This window comes from Boeremia exigua (genome assembly GCF_020726555.1).
Source record: "Boeremia exigua strain MPI-SDFR-AT-0100 chromosome Unknown C7974scaffold_14, whole genome shotgun sequence".
Lineage (NCBI taxonomy): Eukaryota > Fungi > Ascomycota > Dothideomycetes > Pleosporales > Didymellaceae > Boeremia > Boeremia exigua.
This window is the reverse complement of record NW_025763531.1, coordinates 216,950-236,088: the sequence shown is the minus strand read 5'-3', so window position 1 is coordinate 236,088 and position 19,139 is coordinate 216,950. Positions and strand designations below refer to the sequence as shown.

General features: G+C 32.7%; 1 protein-coding gene across 1 annotated transcript; it reads right to left on the bottom strand.

Annotated features, from left to right (window-relative positions):
• Positions 1–17,672: 17,672 nt before the first annotated feature.
• C7974DRAFT_75015 (uncharacterized protein) lies at positions 17,673–18,775 on the bottom strand. The gene is made up of 2 exons (XM_046147211.1): positions 18,294–18,775; positions 17,673–18,240 (listed from the first exon to the last, which is right to left on the bottom strand). The coding sequence occupies exons 1-2, from the start codon at positions 18,649–18,651 to the stop codon at positions 17,882–17,884; spliced, it is 717 nt and encodes a 238-aa protein (XP_045991699.1). The 5' UTR covers positions 18,652–18,775; the 3' UTR covers positions 17,673–17,881.
• Between the last annotated feature and the right edge of the window lie 364 nt (positions 18,776–19,139).

Sequence of the window (19,139 nt, the reverse complement as noted above, 5' to 3'; positions counted from 1 at the left end):
AGATATAATAATAGTAAGATACTAGCTATAGTTATACTAGACCTATAGGTTTATAAGAACTATAAGAATATATTAGTATCTATCTATAAACTTCTAAAGAAACCTAAAGAATAGTATAATAACTAGTTTATAGATAATTAATAAAATAACTATATAACTATTAATATGCTATAACGCACTAGCAAAGATATCCTAGTATAAGATAAACCTAATTTTAGGTAAATGCCTATATAATAAAGAATAATGCCTTAGTACCTAATAGATATAAGGAACCTACTTTACTATACTATTTTATAGATAGCCTATAGCACTAACTTATATATAGTATACTATAATAATAAGATAAATAGTAGATAGTTCCCTAGTATAAAATACTACTATTATAATAAATAGTATAAATATAAGGATAATATATATAAAGCCTACTTATAGGATAAGTAAGAATAATACTACTTTCTAGGAGAAAAAGATACTTAGTATGCATATATTAAATAGTTATTAATTAATAATTACTACTTAAACCTATATTAGTAATAATACCTATATAATAACTATAAGGGCTATAAGAAGGCTAAGAAGTAGTAAGAATTTCTTAAATATAAAGAAGTATTAGATAGTAAGGAAGAGTTTTTTTTAGACTAGCGCAAAAGATATATACTAGGGATTAATCTATGAATAATATTAGTACTAATTACCTAGTTATACTCTCTATTAAATTAGGAGGAGTATAGATATAGGTACTACTAGACTATAGATTATAGTCTAACTATATCTCTTTATAAGTAATATAGCTAGCTAGACTATACTCTATATAGAAGATAGAACCTTACCTACTATGCATAGCTAATAAAGAACCTATGCCTAAGGAATTAGAAATAACCTATAAAGTATTATCTATTCTAATAATTATCTATAGACACTATAAGAAAATTACTCTAGATGCTTTTAAAATAGCTACTTATAATATTATATTAGGAATTTCCTAGTTATAAAATTATAACCTATAGATAGATTAGGCACTTAAGAAGCTTTTGCTAAAGCACTATAAATATAGTATAATATAGTTAGAACCTATGCAAACTATAATATAACTAGCAGATAAGAAGATAATTAGTAATATTACTTTAACTAAGACGTGCTAAGATAGAGTAGTTAACTATATAGAGAGTAACTAGCCCTAGCTTTATAAAGTAGTAGTTAAAGAGAAATATATAACTCTTAGTATCTTAGATATATATTAATAATATATATAGATATTTAAAGAACAGCTTATAGTAAAAGCCCTACCTAAGTATAAACCCTAGAATTATAAGATTAAGCTCTAAGAAGGAAAGTAACTAACTTTTAGGCTACTATACTAGTTATTAGAAAAGAAACTTAGTATACTTTGCAAGTATATTTAGGAGAACTTTAAGAAGGGATTTATTAAAAGATTAGAATTACCTATAGGGTACCCTATTATATTTATTCTAAAGAAGGATAGCAAGCTATAACCTTATATTAACTTTAGGAAGCTTAATAAAATTATAATTAAGAACTACTATCTACTACCTAATAATATAGAGTTATAGGATTAGTTATAAGGAGCCTAATACTTTACTATATTAGATTTAAGAGAAGTATATAACCTTATCTATATAAAGGAAGGTAAAGAATAGAAGATAGTATTTAGAATAAGATATAGACTATATAAGTACCTAGTTATGCTATTTAGTCTTATAAACGCACTAGCTATATGCTAGAAATTAATTAATAATATTCTTAGAGTATACCTTAATAGGATAGTAGTAGCATATCTAGATAAAATCCTAGTATACTCTAAAACGCTAGAAGAGTATATATAATATATTATAGAAGTGCTAGAATGCTTAAAGTAAGTAGAACTCTAACTAAAACCTAAGAAGTATAAATAGTATAAGGAGGAAGTTAAATTCCTAGGGTTTATTATAGGATAATATAGAGTTAAGATAAGTAATACTAAGATTAATATAGTAAAGAGTTAGCTAACTCTAATAATAGTTAAAGGAATTCAAGAATTCCTTAGGTTTATTAACTTTAATAGATAATTTATTAAAGATTACTTAAAGAAGGCTTTACTACTTACAAAGCTTAAATAGAAGGATACACTCTTCTTATAAGGAAAAGAATAGAATAATTTATTTAAGTTATTATAATAGGTATATATTAACCCCCTAATACTAATTATATTTAAGAGTAATAAACTATTATAAATAGAGATAGATGCCTTAGATCTAGCATTAGGAGTATGCATTATATAAGAAAAAGATAGATAATAGCACCTAATTACTTACTACTCATATAAGTTCTTAAGACTAGAAGAATATTATATTATATATAATAAAGAACTTTTAGTAATTATATTATCTCTAGAATATTAGTAAGTATATATAGAAAGCTATTTAGACCTTATAATCTATATAGATTATAAGAACTTAGTATACTTTACTACTACTAAGGTCTTAAACTAAAGATAAGTTAGATAGTTAGAGATGCTAGGCTAGTATAAATTTAAGATTCTATAACGTACCCCACGGGCGAGCGGATCAACGGGCGAGCGAATCACTTTTGCCAAGCCCCCACCAAAGTATCCTCTACATACCAATGCCTCAACAACAACCTAATCTTAACGCGTTAAAGGAAGCTCAAATACAGCTTGCGCTTCAAGCTCTTAAACAAGACGCGAAACTCTCACAGCGACGCGCTGCAGCTATCTACAACGTTCCTCAAGCTACACTAAGCCATCGACTCACTGGACGACCTTCACGAGGCGATACTATGCCCAACTCACGAGGGCTGGATGATCTAGAGGAGCAGGTGATTGTTAATCACATACTTGAGCTGGACGAGCGAGGATTTGGCCCTCGGCTGGCAGATGTGGCTGCAATGGCCAATTCTCTGCGCGCAGAGCGCAATCTGGGCCCTATTGGCACAAACTGGCCCAGTACGTTTGTAAAGCGTCAACCAGAGCTCAAAGTGAAGTTTAATCGCAGGTATGACTACAAGCGAGCCCTCTGCGAGGATTCTGGGGTTGTGCAGGGCTGGTTTTCCCTGGTGCGAAACACAAAAGCCAAGTATGGTATCCTAGATGACGACACGTACAACTTTGACGAGACAGGCTTCATGATGGGCCAGATCTCCCAGGGAGCAGTTGTTACAGCTTCAGAGAGACGAGGAAGGCCAAAGGCAGTCCAGCCAGGCAACCGGGAGTGGACAACGGTCATACAGGGTATCAATGCCAAAGGATGGGCCATTCCACCCTTTGTTATCTTCAAGGCGCGCCACCACCTCTCCGGCTGGTACAAGGAGGAAGACCTGCCCCAGGATTGGGTTATTGCAGTCTCCGGTAACGGCTGGACTACTAATGAGCTTGGTTTTGAGTGGTTGAAGCACTTTGACGCGCATACAAAGGAGCGTACTGCTGGTACCCACCGACTGCTGGTTATTGACGGCCACGAGAGCCACGAATCGCTCCAATTCCAGAAATACTGCAAGGATAACAAGATTGTTACTCTATGTATGCCTCCGCACTCATCGCACCTTCTGCAGCCACTTGATGTGGGCTGTTTTGCCCCTTTGAAGACAGCGTACGGGCGCCAAGCCGAATTGCTTATGCGCAACCGAATCAGCCACATCACAAAGACTGAGTTCCTGCCATGCTTCAAAGCAGCCTATAATGCGGTGTTTACCTCTAGCAATATCCAAGGAGGGTTTCGAGGTGCTGGATTGGTCCCCTTTGACCCAGAACGGGTCATATCAGCCCTTAATGTGAAGCTTCGGACTCCATCACCACCACTCCCCACCAACAACGTACCCTGGCAGTCGCAAACCCCCAGCAACACCCTGGAATTTGGGTCGCAATCAACTCTGATTCGAGAGAAGTATAAGAGGCAGCAGGGCAGCTCACCAAATTCTGTTCTAAGCGCGCTTGAGCACTACGCAAAGGGGGGAGCAATCTTATCCCACAAGCTGGTTTTAGCTCAACAGGAAATCAAGGAGCTTCGAGCGGCTAACGAGGCCGCCATGCGACGAAAATCACATAAAAGAAAGCGAGTTCAGAAGGAAGGGACCCTAATAGTTGAAGATGGGCAGCGGCTGGCAGCTCTAAAGGAGTTTGGGGCGCGTGGTGATGGGAAGAGGGCGAAGAAGCAGGTGCGCACTCAAGAGGGCGAGCCAACCCAACGGCGCTGTGGAAGGTGCAATCAGACAGGACACAACGCGCGAACGTGCAAGATTGATGTAGAAGAGGTCTCTGAATGATATTCCAGCCTGTACTGTACCGTGCAGGACCAAAGTGTGGTGTTTTGGGCCATGATGGGTCAAGTTTTGGTGGGGGCTTGGCAAAAGTGATTCGCTCGCCCGTTGATCCGCTCGCCCGTGGGGTACGTTATACTCTAGGTAAAGATAATAGTAGAGCAGATGCTCTTAGCTAATAATATAACCTAGTAGGTAAGAAGACTATTAATAAAGCTACTATACTTAGGATTAACTAAGATAGATCTCTTAGACTATTATTATAAGAATTAACTACTAAAATCTTGAATCTTATAAACAAGATACTACCTAACTTAAACAACCTCTAACTCCCCTCTAACTTAGTCCTAACTTACCTCTATTACTATTTCTTATCTATCTATAGCTAACTAAGACTTATAGGTATAAAAGGTAAGCCTATAGTAGTTCTAGAATAGATAGTTTTTAAGTATTCTTTATATAAGACCTATAGAAATAAGATTCTCCCTAGTTATTAACTTTCCTAGTGCTCCTATATACCTTATAGTAGAATTAGAACTATATTAGAGGATCTTATTACCTATATCGCTATATTATACTTAAAAACTTATTCTAGCTAGTAATAGCCTCTAAATAATATTGCATTAGTATTTAGTTATAAGTAAGCAGTCTAATATGCGTCTAACTATACTACTCCTAGGATTACTTACTCCTAGTTAAGATACTAGAGACCTCTTAATAACTAAAGCCTTTAGGTTTAGATTATTACTTTAGAAAAGTTGCGTTAGATTGCGCTATAGTAGAGATATAGAGACTACTAATAACTTACCTAAATTAGACTTAATATAATATTAGGCATAATAGCTAGTCCCTTAACTAGATCTTAAGCTAAGTCTAGAAAGGGCAGGTTCTATAAACCTCCTTCTAGTTTAGTCTAAGAATAACCTCTACCTTTAGAGGAAAGTAGGTTAGAATTAGACTACTTATATATAGTATTAGCCTATAAGATTAGTTAGTTATATTAGAAGCTAGCTAAACTTTATACTAGTCTTTATCCTGCAGACCTTCCCTATCCCTCTACTAAGACCTCTAGACTATAAAGGGTCTAATAAGCATCTAAAGCAAATACTATCTTTATAACTAGGGAAAAGCTAAGTAAAAGAACTCCTAATATTAAAGTACTTACTAATAGGAAGAGCCCTACCTTTTAGTAATAGTAAGCATTAATATAAGATTAATTAGAATTTAACTTAGATTACTATTAGTCTACTTAAGCTTATATAGCCCTTGTTTAGGGTTATACCTCTAGGTTAGCTAAAGAGTACCTAGAACCTTAGTACTTATTAGATAATAATAGTAACTATTTCTATACTATAGAAGAGATAATATTACTCCTATAAATATACTTTGTTACTAGAAATTAGTAAGTAGAGAGTTAAGCAATTTTTAATAAACTTTAAATAGAAAGGAATAAAACTTTCCTAGCCTTTAAAAGTTATTTCCTTAGCTTAGCTATTAAGGGACAAGTACCCTAATTAGAGTAGTTTTATTACCTATAGACTAAACTTACTCTAGCTCTTTAAGTACCTAACCTAGGTTTTAAATAGTAATAGGCAAACTCCTTCCTATAGATAGTAGAATACCTTACTACCTATAATATAGAATAAAGAAATAATCTAATAGTAATACCTCTAGCTATTACTTAGCCTCTGCCCTTTAGGCCCTAACCCTAATTAGACCTAAAACAGCCTACTATACTATTATACTAATAAGAATATCCTAACCTATCCTATTTAACTATATTTATACGCAGTACTTTAAACCTATAAGCAACGCTAAGCATACTAACGCCTATAAGGGATCTAATGCCTAGTACTTGCTATAACTATAGCAAACCTAGATATTTTATAAAAGAATATATAATGCCTTAGGTGCGCGAAATTAAAGTTAAATAAGAGGAGTTTATAGACGCTAAGGAAGATATAGATAAGAACCTAATACCTATAGAAAATAGAGTTGCCTAAGAGGATTACTCTACTTAGGCCTAAACTAATATAACCTCTTAAATCTTTCCTTATCTTATTTATTTAGTAGACTTTATTTCCTTTTAGAAACTGTGCTATGTTATAAGGGTTATAGTATACAATTCTACTCCTTAATTAATACTAGTGCCTAAGGTTTCTTATTCTTAAATTTATTAATTATAAACTCTATTTTAACAGCCCTCTAAACCCCTATTTAGAAGCTACCTTTCTTAGTATAAGTAAAGGGTTTTTAGGACTAGATTATATCCCCTATATCTTATTATATCTAACTCTATATAATTATAGATAGATAGAAGATATATAACTACTTATTTATTATTATTAATTTAGGTTCTTAAGATTATATTATTAGGATTAAATAGTTATGCAGGTTTAAACTTAGACTTAATATAGAGTAGTTTTAGTTAGTTTAGCCTGCTAAGTATTTAAAATCCTATAACCTTGCTCCCTCTGTTTTAATAATATTATATTAACCTATAGTCTCCCCTAACATATAACTAGACGTTAAGTAATAAGATAACCTATAGGATATAGATAATTATTAATAGGTATTAAGCCTATTAGTAAACGTGCGTTATATATAAGGCATAACCTCTGTGCTAAAATTTTAATCTTAGCCTTTAGCTATAGTAAATAAAACTCTAATAACTATACCCTAACTCCCTTCTATACTATATCTATCTAAGGTTGCTACTATTATATTCTTATCTGCAAATGCCTTTTATTTTACTATATAATAACCCTAAAACAAATTCTTTATTACTAACTTATATAAAATCTAGCGATTGCTAGATAACTACTAAGATAACTCTAAAAATGCTTATCTCCTATATAATAAGCTGCTAGCTAGATATTACTAATATGCTAATATATTTAATAAGATAGAAGCTAAGATACTGCTACCTTATTAACTATATAATTATAAGATTATATTAGAAGAACCCTTGCCTAACTTATACTCCCTATTATATAAGTAGAACCTTAAAGAACTTAAAGCTATAAAGAAGTTTATGTAAGAATAACTTAAGTAAGAATAGATTAAGCATAGTTAGAGCCCTTTTGCTTCTCTAGTCTTATATATATATAAACTAAATAGTAGTTTATAGATCTATATAGATTACTAGAAGCTTAATAACTTTACCTGCAAGGATTTATATCTAATACCTTGTATAGATAAATTATTAGCACGCCTATTAAAAGCTAAGATATTTAGCAAATTTAATATCTACGCAGTATTTAATTAAATCTAAATAGATTCTACCTCTAAAGAGTATACTATATTTTATACCTAATATAGTACTTATAAGTATAAGGTATTGCTATTTAGCCTTTATAATAGTCTAGCTACTTATTAATAGTATATAAATAATATGCTTATTAATTATTTAGATAACTTCTATATTGCATACCTTAATAATATCCTAATCTACTCTAAGGATAAAGTAACTTATAAGAAGTATATTAAGCTTATTCTTAAATAGCTTAGATCTGCTAGTCTCTAAATTAATATCAAGAAAAGCGAGTTCTATATTACTAGAACTAAATACCTAGGCTATATTCTTACTAATATAGGTATTAAAGTAGACCCTAAGAAGGTGCAAGTCCTATATAATTAGAAGCCCTCTATAATAATTACTAGAGTTAAGTTATACCTTAGTTTTACTAGTTTCTATTAATAATTTGTGCCTAAGTTTTCTTAATTTGCTAAACCTTTAATTGTGCTCTAAAGCCTAAGTAATAAGTTTAAGTAGATAGAGGTATATTAGACTAGTTTTAAGTCTTTTAAATAGAGTCTTCTAGCTATACTAACCTTATATTACTTTAACCTTATATACTCTATAAGAATTAAGACTAATATATTAGATAGTGTTATTATAGGTGTCTTATCTTAAAAACAACTAGACAAGCGATAGTATCCTATTATATTCTATAGCTATGTCCTAGTAGAAGCAGAACTTAACTAGGAGATCTATAATAAGGAACTATTTGCTATCCTCTAAGCTTTTAAAAAATAGTAGGCAGAATTAACTTTAATTATAACTTAGATCTAAGTATGCTCTAACTACTAGTTGCTAGAATATTTTATAATTACTAAGGTTCTTAATATATATTAAGCCTATTAGGTAGAAGTATTAAGACTATTTAATTTCTAGATTAAGTATATGCCTAGTAAGCAGAATAAACGCGCTAATATTCTAAGCTAATATAAATAAGACTTAAGTAACCTTAAAGTAGCCTAGCTAGATAATTAATCTTAAGTATTGCTAGGTCCCTACTAACTATACTCTAGCATTAACTCTAACTTAGCTAAGCAATATCTAGAAATAGCAGTAGTAATAACTCTTACTTCTATAGAAAAGAAGATAGAACTTAACTTGCTAGAAATAGTTAAAGCTATTCTTTAAGTAAACTATAATAGTTTCCTCTAGGAATATTAAGCCCTACTAGAAGAGTATTAGATTTACTATAGCTTATTACTATATAAAGACTGCCTATGCGTGCCTATAGATCCCCTACTCTGCACCTACCTTATTTATAAAGTCTATAACTAAGTATCTACTACTTACTCTAGTGCTAAGAAAATATATTAATTATTATCCTAATAATACTATTAGAAAGGCATAAGTGCTACTTATAATTACTATATATAAAACTGTTTATCTTATTACTATAACTATCTAAGATAGACCTAACTTTATAGGTACTTATATCTATTACTAATCCCTAACTAACCTATATAGTATTTATATATAGATTTTAAGTTATTTCTAAAAGATAAAGCTAGATATAATTAAATTCTTATAATTATTAATTATCTCTCTAAGTAAGCTATCTTAATACTATACTATAAGATAACTACTATCTAAGGTATAGCTAAACTCTTTATTTAGTAGGTATATTGTTTTAGATATACCCCTAAGTTAATTGTTTCTAACTAAGGTCCTTAGTTTATATTAAGCTTCTAGTTAGAATTCTACTATATTATTAGCATAAAGGTTAAGCTATCTACTGCATATTATAAGAAAATAGATAGTTAAACTAAAATAATAAATAAATATATCGACTAATATTTATGCCTTTTTATATTATACTACTAGGATAACTAGTCTAAATTACTTCTAATAATAGACTAAGTTTAGATAATACTACTATATTCCTCTCTAGGAATAATACTATACTAGTTGCTATATAGGAGTAAACCTTGCTAAAGCTAGTAGTAGTCTCTCTTAGAACTAAGAGTAGATCCTATAATAATCCTTAACTAGAAGGAAGCTATAGTATTAGTAACTTAGATATATAACGCTTAGAAAGTAGCTAAAGATAACCTAGGAGCGGCCTAGATCTAGATGCGAATTATAAAAGATATTTACTAGCTTCTAGTAAACTAGAAAGTTAGAGATAAAGTCTTCCTATTAATGCAGAACCTAGCTAATAACTAGCCTAGCTATAAGCTAGCTACCCTTTAGTAAGGTCCCTTTAAAGTTATTAAAGAAGTTAGTTACTTATACTACTTAAGGTTACCTACTAGCTTAAAGATATATAATATCTTTATACTAGACATCTTATATAAAGACCTATAACGTAGGTATATAGCGAGCGGGCCAGTATACTAAGCGGGCCACTTTTGCTAAGACTACACTAAAACTCAACCTATTATGGCCTAAAATACTATAAATTAGCGCTATATAAGGGAAAACAAGCTATAGTATTACTTAGAAACCTTATCTGCTCTATTCTTGCACGTTTGCGCGTTGTGCCCACCCTCTCTATACTATCTATAGCATTGTTAGGATAGTTTACCTCCTTTAGCGCGCACCTGCTTCTTTACCCTCTTACTATTACTACGCGCCCTAAACTCCTGCAAAGTAGTTAACTGCTAGCCTTCTTTAACTGCAAGGCTTCTCTTAGCGTGAATATGCCTTCTTTTATATAATTTTTATTGTGTAGCAGCCTTATTAGCTGCTTAAAGCTTGCTAATTTCCTATTGTGCTAAAACTAGCTTGTGCGCAATAATTGCTGCCCCCTTTAACACCTTCTTAAACGCCTTAACTATTAATGTAGGAGAGCTGTCTATATGCCTCTAAATCCTTGTCTTTATAAGCGTTGATTGTAACCTAAGTTCTAGGGTATTGCTTAGGGTTTGCAACTGCTAGGGCTTATTGTTTATAGGGAGTAGTGGTAATAGAGTGCGCAGCTTTATATTAAGGGTTAATATAACCTGTTCTAGGTTATAAGGGACTAGTCCTGCGCCTTGGAACCCTCCCTGGATATTGCTAGGGGTAATAGCTTTCTTATAAGCTGCTTTAAAGCATGGCAGGAACTCCTGCTTTATAATGTAGTTAATCTGGTTGCGCATGAGCTTATTAACCTTATCCCTATACGCCTTCTTTAGAGGGCTAAAACAAGCCACGTTAAGGGGCTGCAGGAGATGTAATGAGTGCGCAGGCATGCATAGGGTTATAATCTTGTAATCCTTGCAGTATTGCTTAAATTCTGCAGAGTTATAGCTCCTATAACTATTAATAATTAGTAAATAGTAGGTGCTAATAGTATATATCTTTATATGCCTGTTAAAGTGCTTTAACTAGTTAAAACCAAGCTTATTAGTAGTCTAGCTATTTTTAGAGATAGCAATAGTCTAATCTTAGGGCAGGTTGTCGTCCTTGTACTAGTTAGACAGGTGTTGGTAGGCTTTAAAGATAATATAGGGCGGAATGGCCTATCCTGTAGTATTGATGCCCTTAATAACTGTTACCCACTCCTAGTTGCCTAGCTAGACCTGCTTTGCTTGTTCTAGCTTCTCTATATCTATAACAACGACTCTAGTAGATATCTAGCCTATTATAAAGCCTGTCTTGTCGAAGTTATATGTGTTATTGTCTAGAATACTATACTTAGCTTTAATATTGGCTACTAGGCTAAACTAGCCCTAGATTACTGCAGGATCCTTGCAGAGGGCTTGCTTATAGTTGTACTTGCGATTAAAGACTATTTTAAGCTCCTCCTAACGCGAAACAAACCTACTAGCCTACCTTAGGCTAACAGGGGCTAAACTGCGCTCTTTTTGCAGAGAATTGGCTATATTAGCTATAATTATAAGCTAAGGGGACTCTCCTTATATAACTAGCTTAAGTATACGCATAACAATTACCTGCTCCTTAGCGCTGGTTAGATTACGTAAGTTAGCTATAGTATTAATGCGTAAAGGTCGTCCTGCGCGTTAATAGTCTAGTATAGTTTAAGAGACTCTATAGATAGCTGCAGCACGTTGCACTAGGAGTTTTGCGTCTTGTTTAAGAGCTTAAAGCGCAAGCTAGATCTAACACTCTTTTAACGCGTTAAAACAGGGTTAGTAGGGGGGCATTTAGATAGTAATAGTGTTTTAGTATAGTCTTAGCAAAAGTAGCCCGCTTAGTGTACTAGCCCGCTTGCTATATACCTATATTATAATCTACTACCTAGTTAACCTATACTAAAGCCTCTAGGCACTCCTATAAATAAGGTAGAGAAGTAGGAAGTATAAGAGATCTTAGGCAGCTAGATAAAGCATTGCTAGTTAGAATACTATACTAGCTAGGTTAGATATAACCTAGACCTAACTTAGTATCCTACTACTAATTTTAAGCACGCGCCTTATAAGTTGCAAGCATATTATTAGAAGTACCTATAATAGCTAGGCCCTCTGCCTAAACTCTTATAGTAGTTATTAACCTAGTAAGGAGAGTAGTAGGTATAGGGAAAATAGTAAGGTTAATTATAATAAAGGAAATCTATAGTATTAGGCGCCTCTAGTTTAAACCTATCCTATAAATGCCTAAAATAAAGAAAATATTAATATATATTAGAGCTATAATATAGCTAGGTTAGATAAGTCTTCTAACTAGAGTTCCTTATTAGATAGGTTAGAAGGGATGTTAGAGAGCTTACTCTCTTTGTCCCCCCTATCTAGCATCTTAAGGTTATCTTCTTATACTACTCTGCCTTGCATATAATAACTACCTATACTATATTATAAACTGCGACTCTAACTTCTACTAGTAGTAGAACTACTTCCCTAAGCAGACGCTCTAGCCTTATATATCTGCTAAAGGTCTGCTACTACCTTCCTTAACGCCTAGACCTTCTCTATTAGGATACCTACCTCCTTAGTAAGCCTCTCTAATATCTCTTAAGCTTGCGCGTTATAGGTAGGTTATATATAGAAGTAGTATAGAAGAACACTAGTTACTAATACCTCTTTAAGTTATATAGTTACTACTTATATAATACTAGAAAGCTTAAGCACTATCTAATAAATATTATGCTATATATCTGCGCGCACTTTCTCTATAGTAGCAGCTTCCTTAGCTAAAATCCTCTCTTTATCCTCTACTAATGCCTTAACCTATGCGTTAAGTGCCTCCTTAAGAGTAGCATACTTAGGGCTAATATAAATTAGAACCTTCCTAAGTTAGTATATAGTTATAAGTAGAATAAGGATATTATAATATTACTAGTTAATACTTTTTATTCTACTATATATAGTATGCATACTAGGATAAGATTCTTAAATTAAACTTCTATTTAATCTAATTGCCCTTTGCTAGGGCACGCATAGAATAAAGGCAGATAACCTAATAGGCTACTGCAAGAGCGCTAGGAGGGACTAGTATTAGTATAGTAACTAAGAAATAAGCCTAAGGAAGGATTAGTAGGGGCCTAAGTTAAAAGTAAGGACATTAACTTATAGTAGAAAGTAGTATCTATTAGAGAATGTTAGTATATAGGCGCAATTATTTATACCTTACTACTAGCTTAGGTGCTAAGCCTAGTTAGTTATACTAGGGACGCGAAATTACTATATAAACAGTATTATAGAGCTGCAAGCCCTCTAACTTAGCTAGGTATAGCCTTATTAGCTGCTGCTAAGCGCGCGCTATATATAAATATAGGGTTCTTTATTAATAATTATATAATATATAAATAATAACAAGGTATAAATAAAGAGATAGCAAGGCAGGGTAGAGCTAGCTTAGAACTAAGTTAGTGCAGGGATAAGTATAAGGCTAATTAACTATATTAGGGATAATATAACTATAAAAGAGAAAGGTAATATAAGAATTAACTACTAAAATCTTAAATCTTATAAATAAGATACTACTTAACTTAAATAACCTCTAACTCCCCTCTAACTTAGTCCTAACTTACCTCTATTGCTATTTCTTATCTATCTATAGCTAACTAAAACTTATAGGTATAAAAGGCAAGCCTATAGTAGTTCTAGGATAGATAGTTTTTAAGTATTCTAGGAATAAGATTCTCTCTAGTTATTAACTTTCCTAGTGCTCCTATATACCTTATAGTAGAATTAAAACTATATTAGAGGATCTTATTACCTGCATCGCTATAATTATAGCAGCTTAATAATATTATATATATATTATAGGAACGCTATATACTAAGCTAAGTACTAGATAACCTTTAAGAAGGAATTATATATAATTATTATAATAATCTATTATATAGTTATTCTAGAATTATAAGAACTATAGAACTTATTAGATAATATTATAAGTTCCTAAATATAAAAGATAAGGTTACTAAATATATTAGAGGATATATTAACTATTAGTAGAATAAATATAGTATATATGCTAAGTATAGAGAAATATAGGTAATAGAACTACTAACTATACTATAGATAAATATTATAATAGATTTTATTATATAACTACTAATCTCTAAGGACTCTATAATAGACTATAATTATAACTTAATATTTATAGTAGTAGATAGATTTATAAAAGCTGCTAAGTTTATGCCTTTTTAATATAGCTATACTATAGAGTAGCTTACTTAAGTATTTCTAGACAGAATTATTTAATACTATAGCATTCCTAAATTAATTATTAGCAATAGAGATAAGCTCTTTACTTTAAATTTCTAGATAATATTCCTAGTAGTAATAGGAATAAAGAAAAAGCTCTTAATAGCTTATTATCTATAGATAGATAGATAGATAGAATAAGTAAACTAGATAATAGAGATATATCTCTATATCTACTATAACTAGCAGTAGAATAACTAGGTTTTATTCTTGCCTATAGTATAAATTATATATAATAATAAGTTATTAGAGGTAATAGGCATAATACTATTCCTTATAAATTATAGAAGATATCTAAATCTCTTTATATAAAGTCTTAATAATGATATCTAAATAGAATTAGCAATATTCTTAGTATAGAAGCTAAAGAAAGTATATTAGAAATTACTTAAGAATATTACTAGAGCTTAGTTATAAGCAATCTCTTATATTAATAAGAAAAGAAAAATAGTACCTCTACTAAAGAAGGGGAATAAAGTATATCTCCTTATAAAGAATTTATATATAAGAAGACTAATAAAGAAACTAGATAAAGTTAAAGTTAGACTATTTTTTATTTTAGAGAAAATTAGCCTAGTTAACTATTAACTTAAGCTACTAAAAGATATAAAAATATACCCTATATTCTATATCTCCTTATTAGAACTAGCTAATACTAAAATACTAACCTAGAAAGACTTCTACTACTAAAATAATAGTAATAATAAATAGGAAGTTAAGAAAATAATAAAATATTAAGGAACTAGACTAGATAAAGAATACCTAGTTAAGTAGTTAGGATTCCTAGACTTAGAGAATATATAGGAACTAGTAATAAACCTTACTAACTGCTACTAACTAGTATAGAAGTACTATAGTTAGCTATAGACTCTTCTATAAGGCCTATAGCACTCTAGGTAATTAGTAAAGTATATATGCTAATAGATGCTATAAGATAATTAGCCTCCTCTACTAAACTAAGTTCTCCTAACTTAATTATCTTATTTACTAGGCCTAATGCTTTATACTATGCGCAATCTTTAGCCTATTTTAGAATCTTCTTATTCTATAATAACTATGCAATAATAGTTACTAGTAAAGTCTTATTATTCTCTACCTTCTTATAATACTTCTTATAAGTATAATCTAATAACTCCTAGAATATATTAACATATAGCTTACTAGCTTTAGTATACTTAGTATATTTTATTCTTTTTAAAGTATTAGGCATAATATAGTACTTATAGCATTTAAAGAAATAATAGTTATAGAGAACTTTAGATAGTATGTTAGCTTAATAAATTTTAAGACTAAGATAAAGGTTATAGATATATAAGAATATCTTAACTTACCTATTACTAGATATAGGGATACTTAGCTATATATAATCTTGTTTTTAACTTATATAGTTTAAGGATAAACTAGATAGGAAGGGGAGGTAGTGTTATAATCTTGCAAAGAAGTATAGCATAGTATAATAAGTAACTAACTAGAGTCTATCTAGGTTATAGGGGTATAGCAAGTAGAACTTATAATTATAGTTATATAACTTACTTATTAATAAGCAAGTATATAGACTACTACTTATTAATAAGTATAGTATAACTATACTTATTAATAAGCACCCTTATTACCTCTTATTAGATATTTATTAGTTACTTATTAATAAGCAAAGCTTAGCATTAGTATATAGTAAGTAGAAATATAACTCTTATAGTTTATATTTAACCTAAGTATTAATCTATAATATTAGATCTTAACTTAACCTTTAAGCTAGATAGTCTACTCTATACTACTTATTATTACCTCTTACCCTTAAGATAGATAGATTATATCTATACTCCTTAGTGCAAGACCCCTTTTAGTTTCCCTAATAGTATTTATCTCTAAGAACTAATTAAATAGTGCTTATAAGCTTTGCTTAAAGTATAACCTTAATAAAGTACTTTTAATATGTTTAAAACTTAGCATGCTAATATATTTTCTATATTAATAAGGAAGGCTTTCTACTAGCCTTTAGAGACGTGTTCCTTAATATTTTTATAAAGTTTAATTACTAAAAGGCCTTTAAGGTATTAGGGCTTATTCCTACTAATATATAGATAGTGTTAGATTACTTTAAAGTATAGCTATATACTCTACTAGTAGTACCTCTACTTGAAATGCTATAGTAATCTAAGATACTAAGTAATATATATAAGTTTAGGTTTTAATCTAAGCTTATAAGTAACTTCTTCTAATAATTACTAAGTATAGTATAAGAAAGGTTCTTAAAGCTTATAAAAGAAGCTAAAGAGATACTATATAAAAACGTCTTTATTAAGGCTTATATATAAGAGCTTAAAGAGTAATTAGTAGTAATTACTAAGAGAAAATTATATAAGAGAAAATAAGTTTAGTATAGTAGTATACTTAAGTATAGCCTAGTAGTATTATAGGTAGCTACTAAGGCATTTATAGTAGCTTAGCTATCTAAGAAGACTTAAGGTAGAGGTAGTTAAAAAGGAGCTTAACTAACTATTTAGTACTATAGAAACTATAGTAAGACTAGATATAACGCACAAATATGCTAGGAGGGTATAGAAATATTTTCTAAATCTAATATAAGCATATAGTATACTAGGTTACTATTTAATAGCAAGTAGTTATAGTTATAGTAATATATATTAGGCATGCTAAGAGAAAATAGCTAGTTTAGTAATATAGCTAGCTTAGTAATAATCTACGTTACTACTAGTATACTTAGTAAAATTTATCTTAAAATCTAAATATAGAAATTTTTTCTTTTTTAAAATTAGAATATAGAATTTAACCTAGAGTAAATTAAGCTCTAGGCTAGTAAACTACTATATATATATAATTTAGTATCTATTATTTTAAAATTTTAACATTTTAGAATATTTTTTTTTACTTATTTTATAGTCTTAGTATAGATAACTTTAACTTATAAGAGCTTAAATTTATATTTATTTAATAATAAAGTATTTATTTTTAAAAATTAAGTAAACTACTAAAAGTAAATAAATAAAAAGTTTAGTACTATAAGCTACTTATTTATAGTATATAAATATACTAAAGTAATATAGTTAAAGTAATGGCGTGGAGTGGTGCGCACCGAGCGAGCTATGGCTAGTGTTGGCGTTGGGGACTGCGGCCGCAGGGCTGGGGCCGAGGTGACGGCGGTTCGACCCGCTTGGCGGCAATAGCGCATCTGAAGTCCATGCACGCGCGTCATTGGTTGCTTGTCCCCATCAGTCTTGCCGTCGCTCCTGCGCAACTGCAAGCTTCGAATCGAGCACGTCGGGAACTGACAGAGATGCATTGAGGATAGCGGCTTGATCTACCCGAGATCCGCTCGAAGCTGATCTTCATCGCTCTCAATATCGCTCTCACCAACGTAAAGATCGCTGCTGTTGCGCTGCGTGGTCTCTCCGTTTCTGCTCTCTGGCCTACTTGACTGGAGCTGATTGACAATGCAGGCTGACAAGGATCGATCGGCTTCCTCTGACATTCTGGAAATTCGATTTACAGTCGATGCTCGTAATTGCTGCTCCTTTTGATCCAGACGTTCTCGTTGCCTCTGTAATTCCAAAAGATCATCTTTCACGTCTTGGTGCAGAACCCCCGCATTATGTTTCGTCTTCGTGACAATATCTTCCAGACAAGCATACACAGCCTCGAGCTTGTACTTGCAGATACCGTCGCGCAATATCTCTGCGAGTCTGAGCGCGGCTTGAATCTATTCTAACAACACATGGTGTTCCAGGTGGAGCCTATGAACCGCGGAGTGCCTGAGCAGCGCTAATCGGGGCTGGATCTCTTTGAATGTTGCGCGCTCCTCTCCATCTATGCATGCTTCAGGTAGAGTATCCATTTGCTCACTCATAATGCGAAGCCACTTTGTCAGGTCCAATGCAGCGGCACAGGTCCAGGAGCGATCCTTGAGAACAGCGGGAAACCAGGCCAGTGTAAAGTTATAACATGACATCTCGAGCATTTGTTGTATCGTCCCCAGAACCTGGTGTTGGGTAGTGTAGGAGAATTTGAAAGATTTCGTGTCCAGTTGAAACGATGCTCTCCGCCCATCTTTGGTCTTATCTACGTTTGTGAGACACGGAGATCCGTCCCATTCCTGGATATTAGCAACATACCAGGTGGTATAGCCGCGAGACTCGAGGTTTGAGCAGCTCCGTTGACCTTCGCAGAGGTTTGAGGTGCTTTGTCAGCCTTCAATGGCGTTTTGCCAAGCTTTTCTTTTCGACAGGATGTTGTCCATAGTTCTGGAAAGTCAATTTTCGCTGCCTCTTCTATCTCAAAAACGCGATCGCAGAGCAACGATCTAAGGATGGGTATTGTCTTGTGCCTCAGATCCTCTGCATCTGAGGGCATTGGTGACGCTTGGACGATACGAAGTATAGCCTTCTTCGATCGCACACGAGCATTCTTTCCAGTGAACAGCGTCCGATAGGCTAGATACACGCGTCGCCGTTCTACTTTGTCCGGTGTCATCGATCAGGAGTAGTAGCGACTAGTTCGGGACTGTGTGAGTAGGTTCTGAGAGTGCGGGTTTCTCGATCATGCTTCGCGAACAGGCTGCCGTTCTCGCGCCCAGTCGCCTCACGCGAGCGCGCTTGCTGCGCGGGCCGGAAAAGGCGCTAGCACCGGCCACAAAACACTCCGTTCCCCCGCCCATACCGTGTCCGTGCACCTCACGGGCCGGGTCAGTGAGTGGGCCACCCCACCAACTTTGGCACCACATTGAAATAAGGTTATTGAGCCACACACGATAGCTACTATCATGAGACAATTTGACTGAGTGTTCTATAAGCCTATGCAATCGTATTCTCCCATGCAATCTAGTTATATAGAGTAGCTGTTCGGCCGCTGCGTGTGGTGTGGGTGCGAGGTGCGGCAGGAGGCTCTGCAGCAACAACACTGCTACGTACAGCTACTGCACCACGATTCTGCTTCTTTCTGGGCGCTACGCTTTGTAAAGC

Excerpts from the sequence above, each read along its gene's own strand:
- C7974DRAFT_75015 (XM_046147211.1), bottom strand. The coding sequence starts at position 18,651 with ATGACACCGGACAAAGTAGAACGGCGACGCGTGTATCTAGCCTATCGG. Across the intron at positions 18,241-18,293 it reads TCTCGCGGCTATACCACCTG|ATAAGACCAAAGATGGGCGG; the intron begins GTATGTTGCTAA and ends TCACAAACGTAG.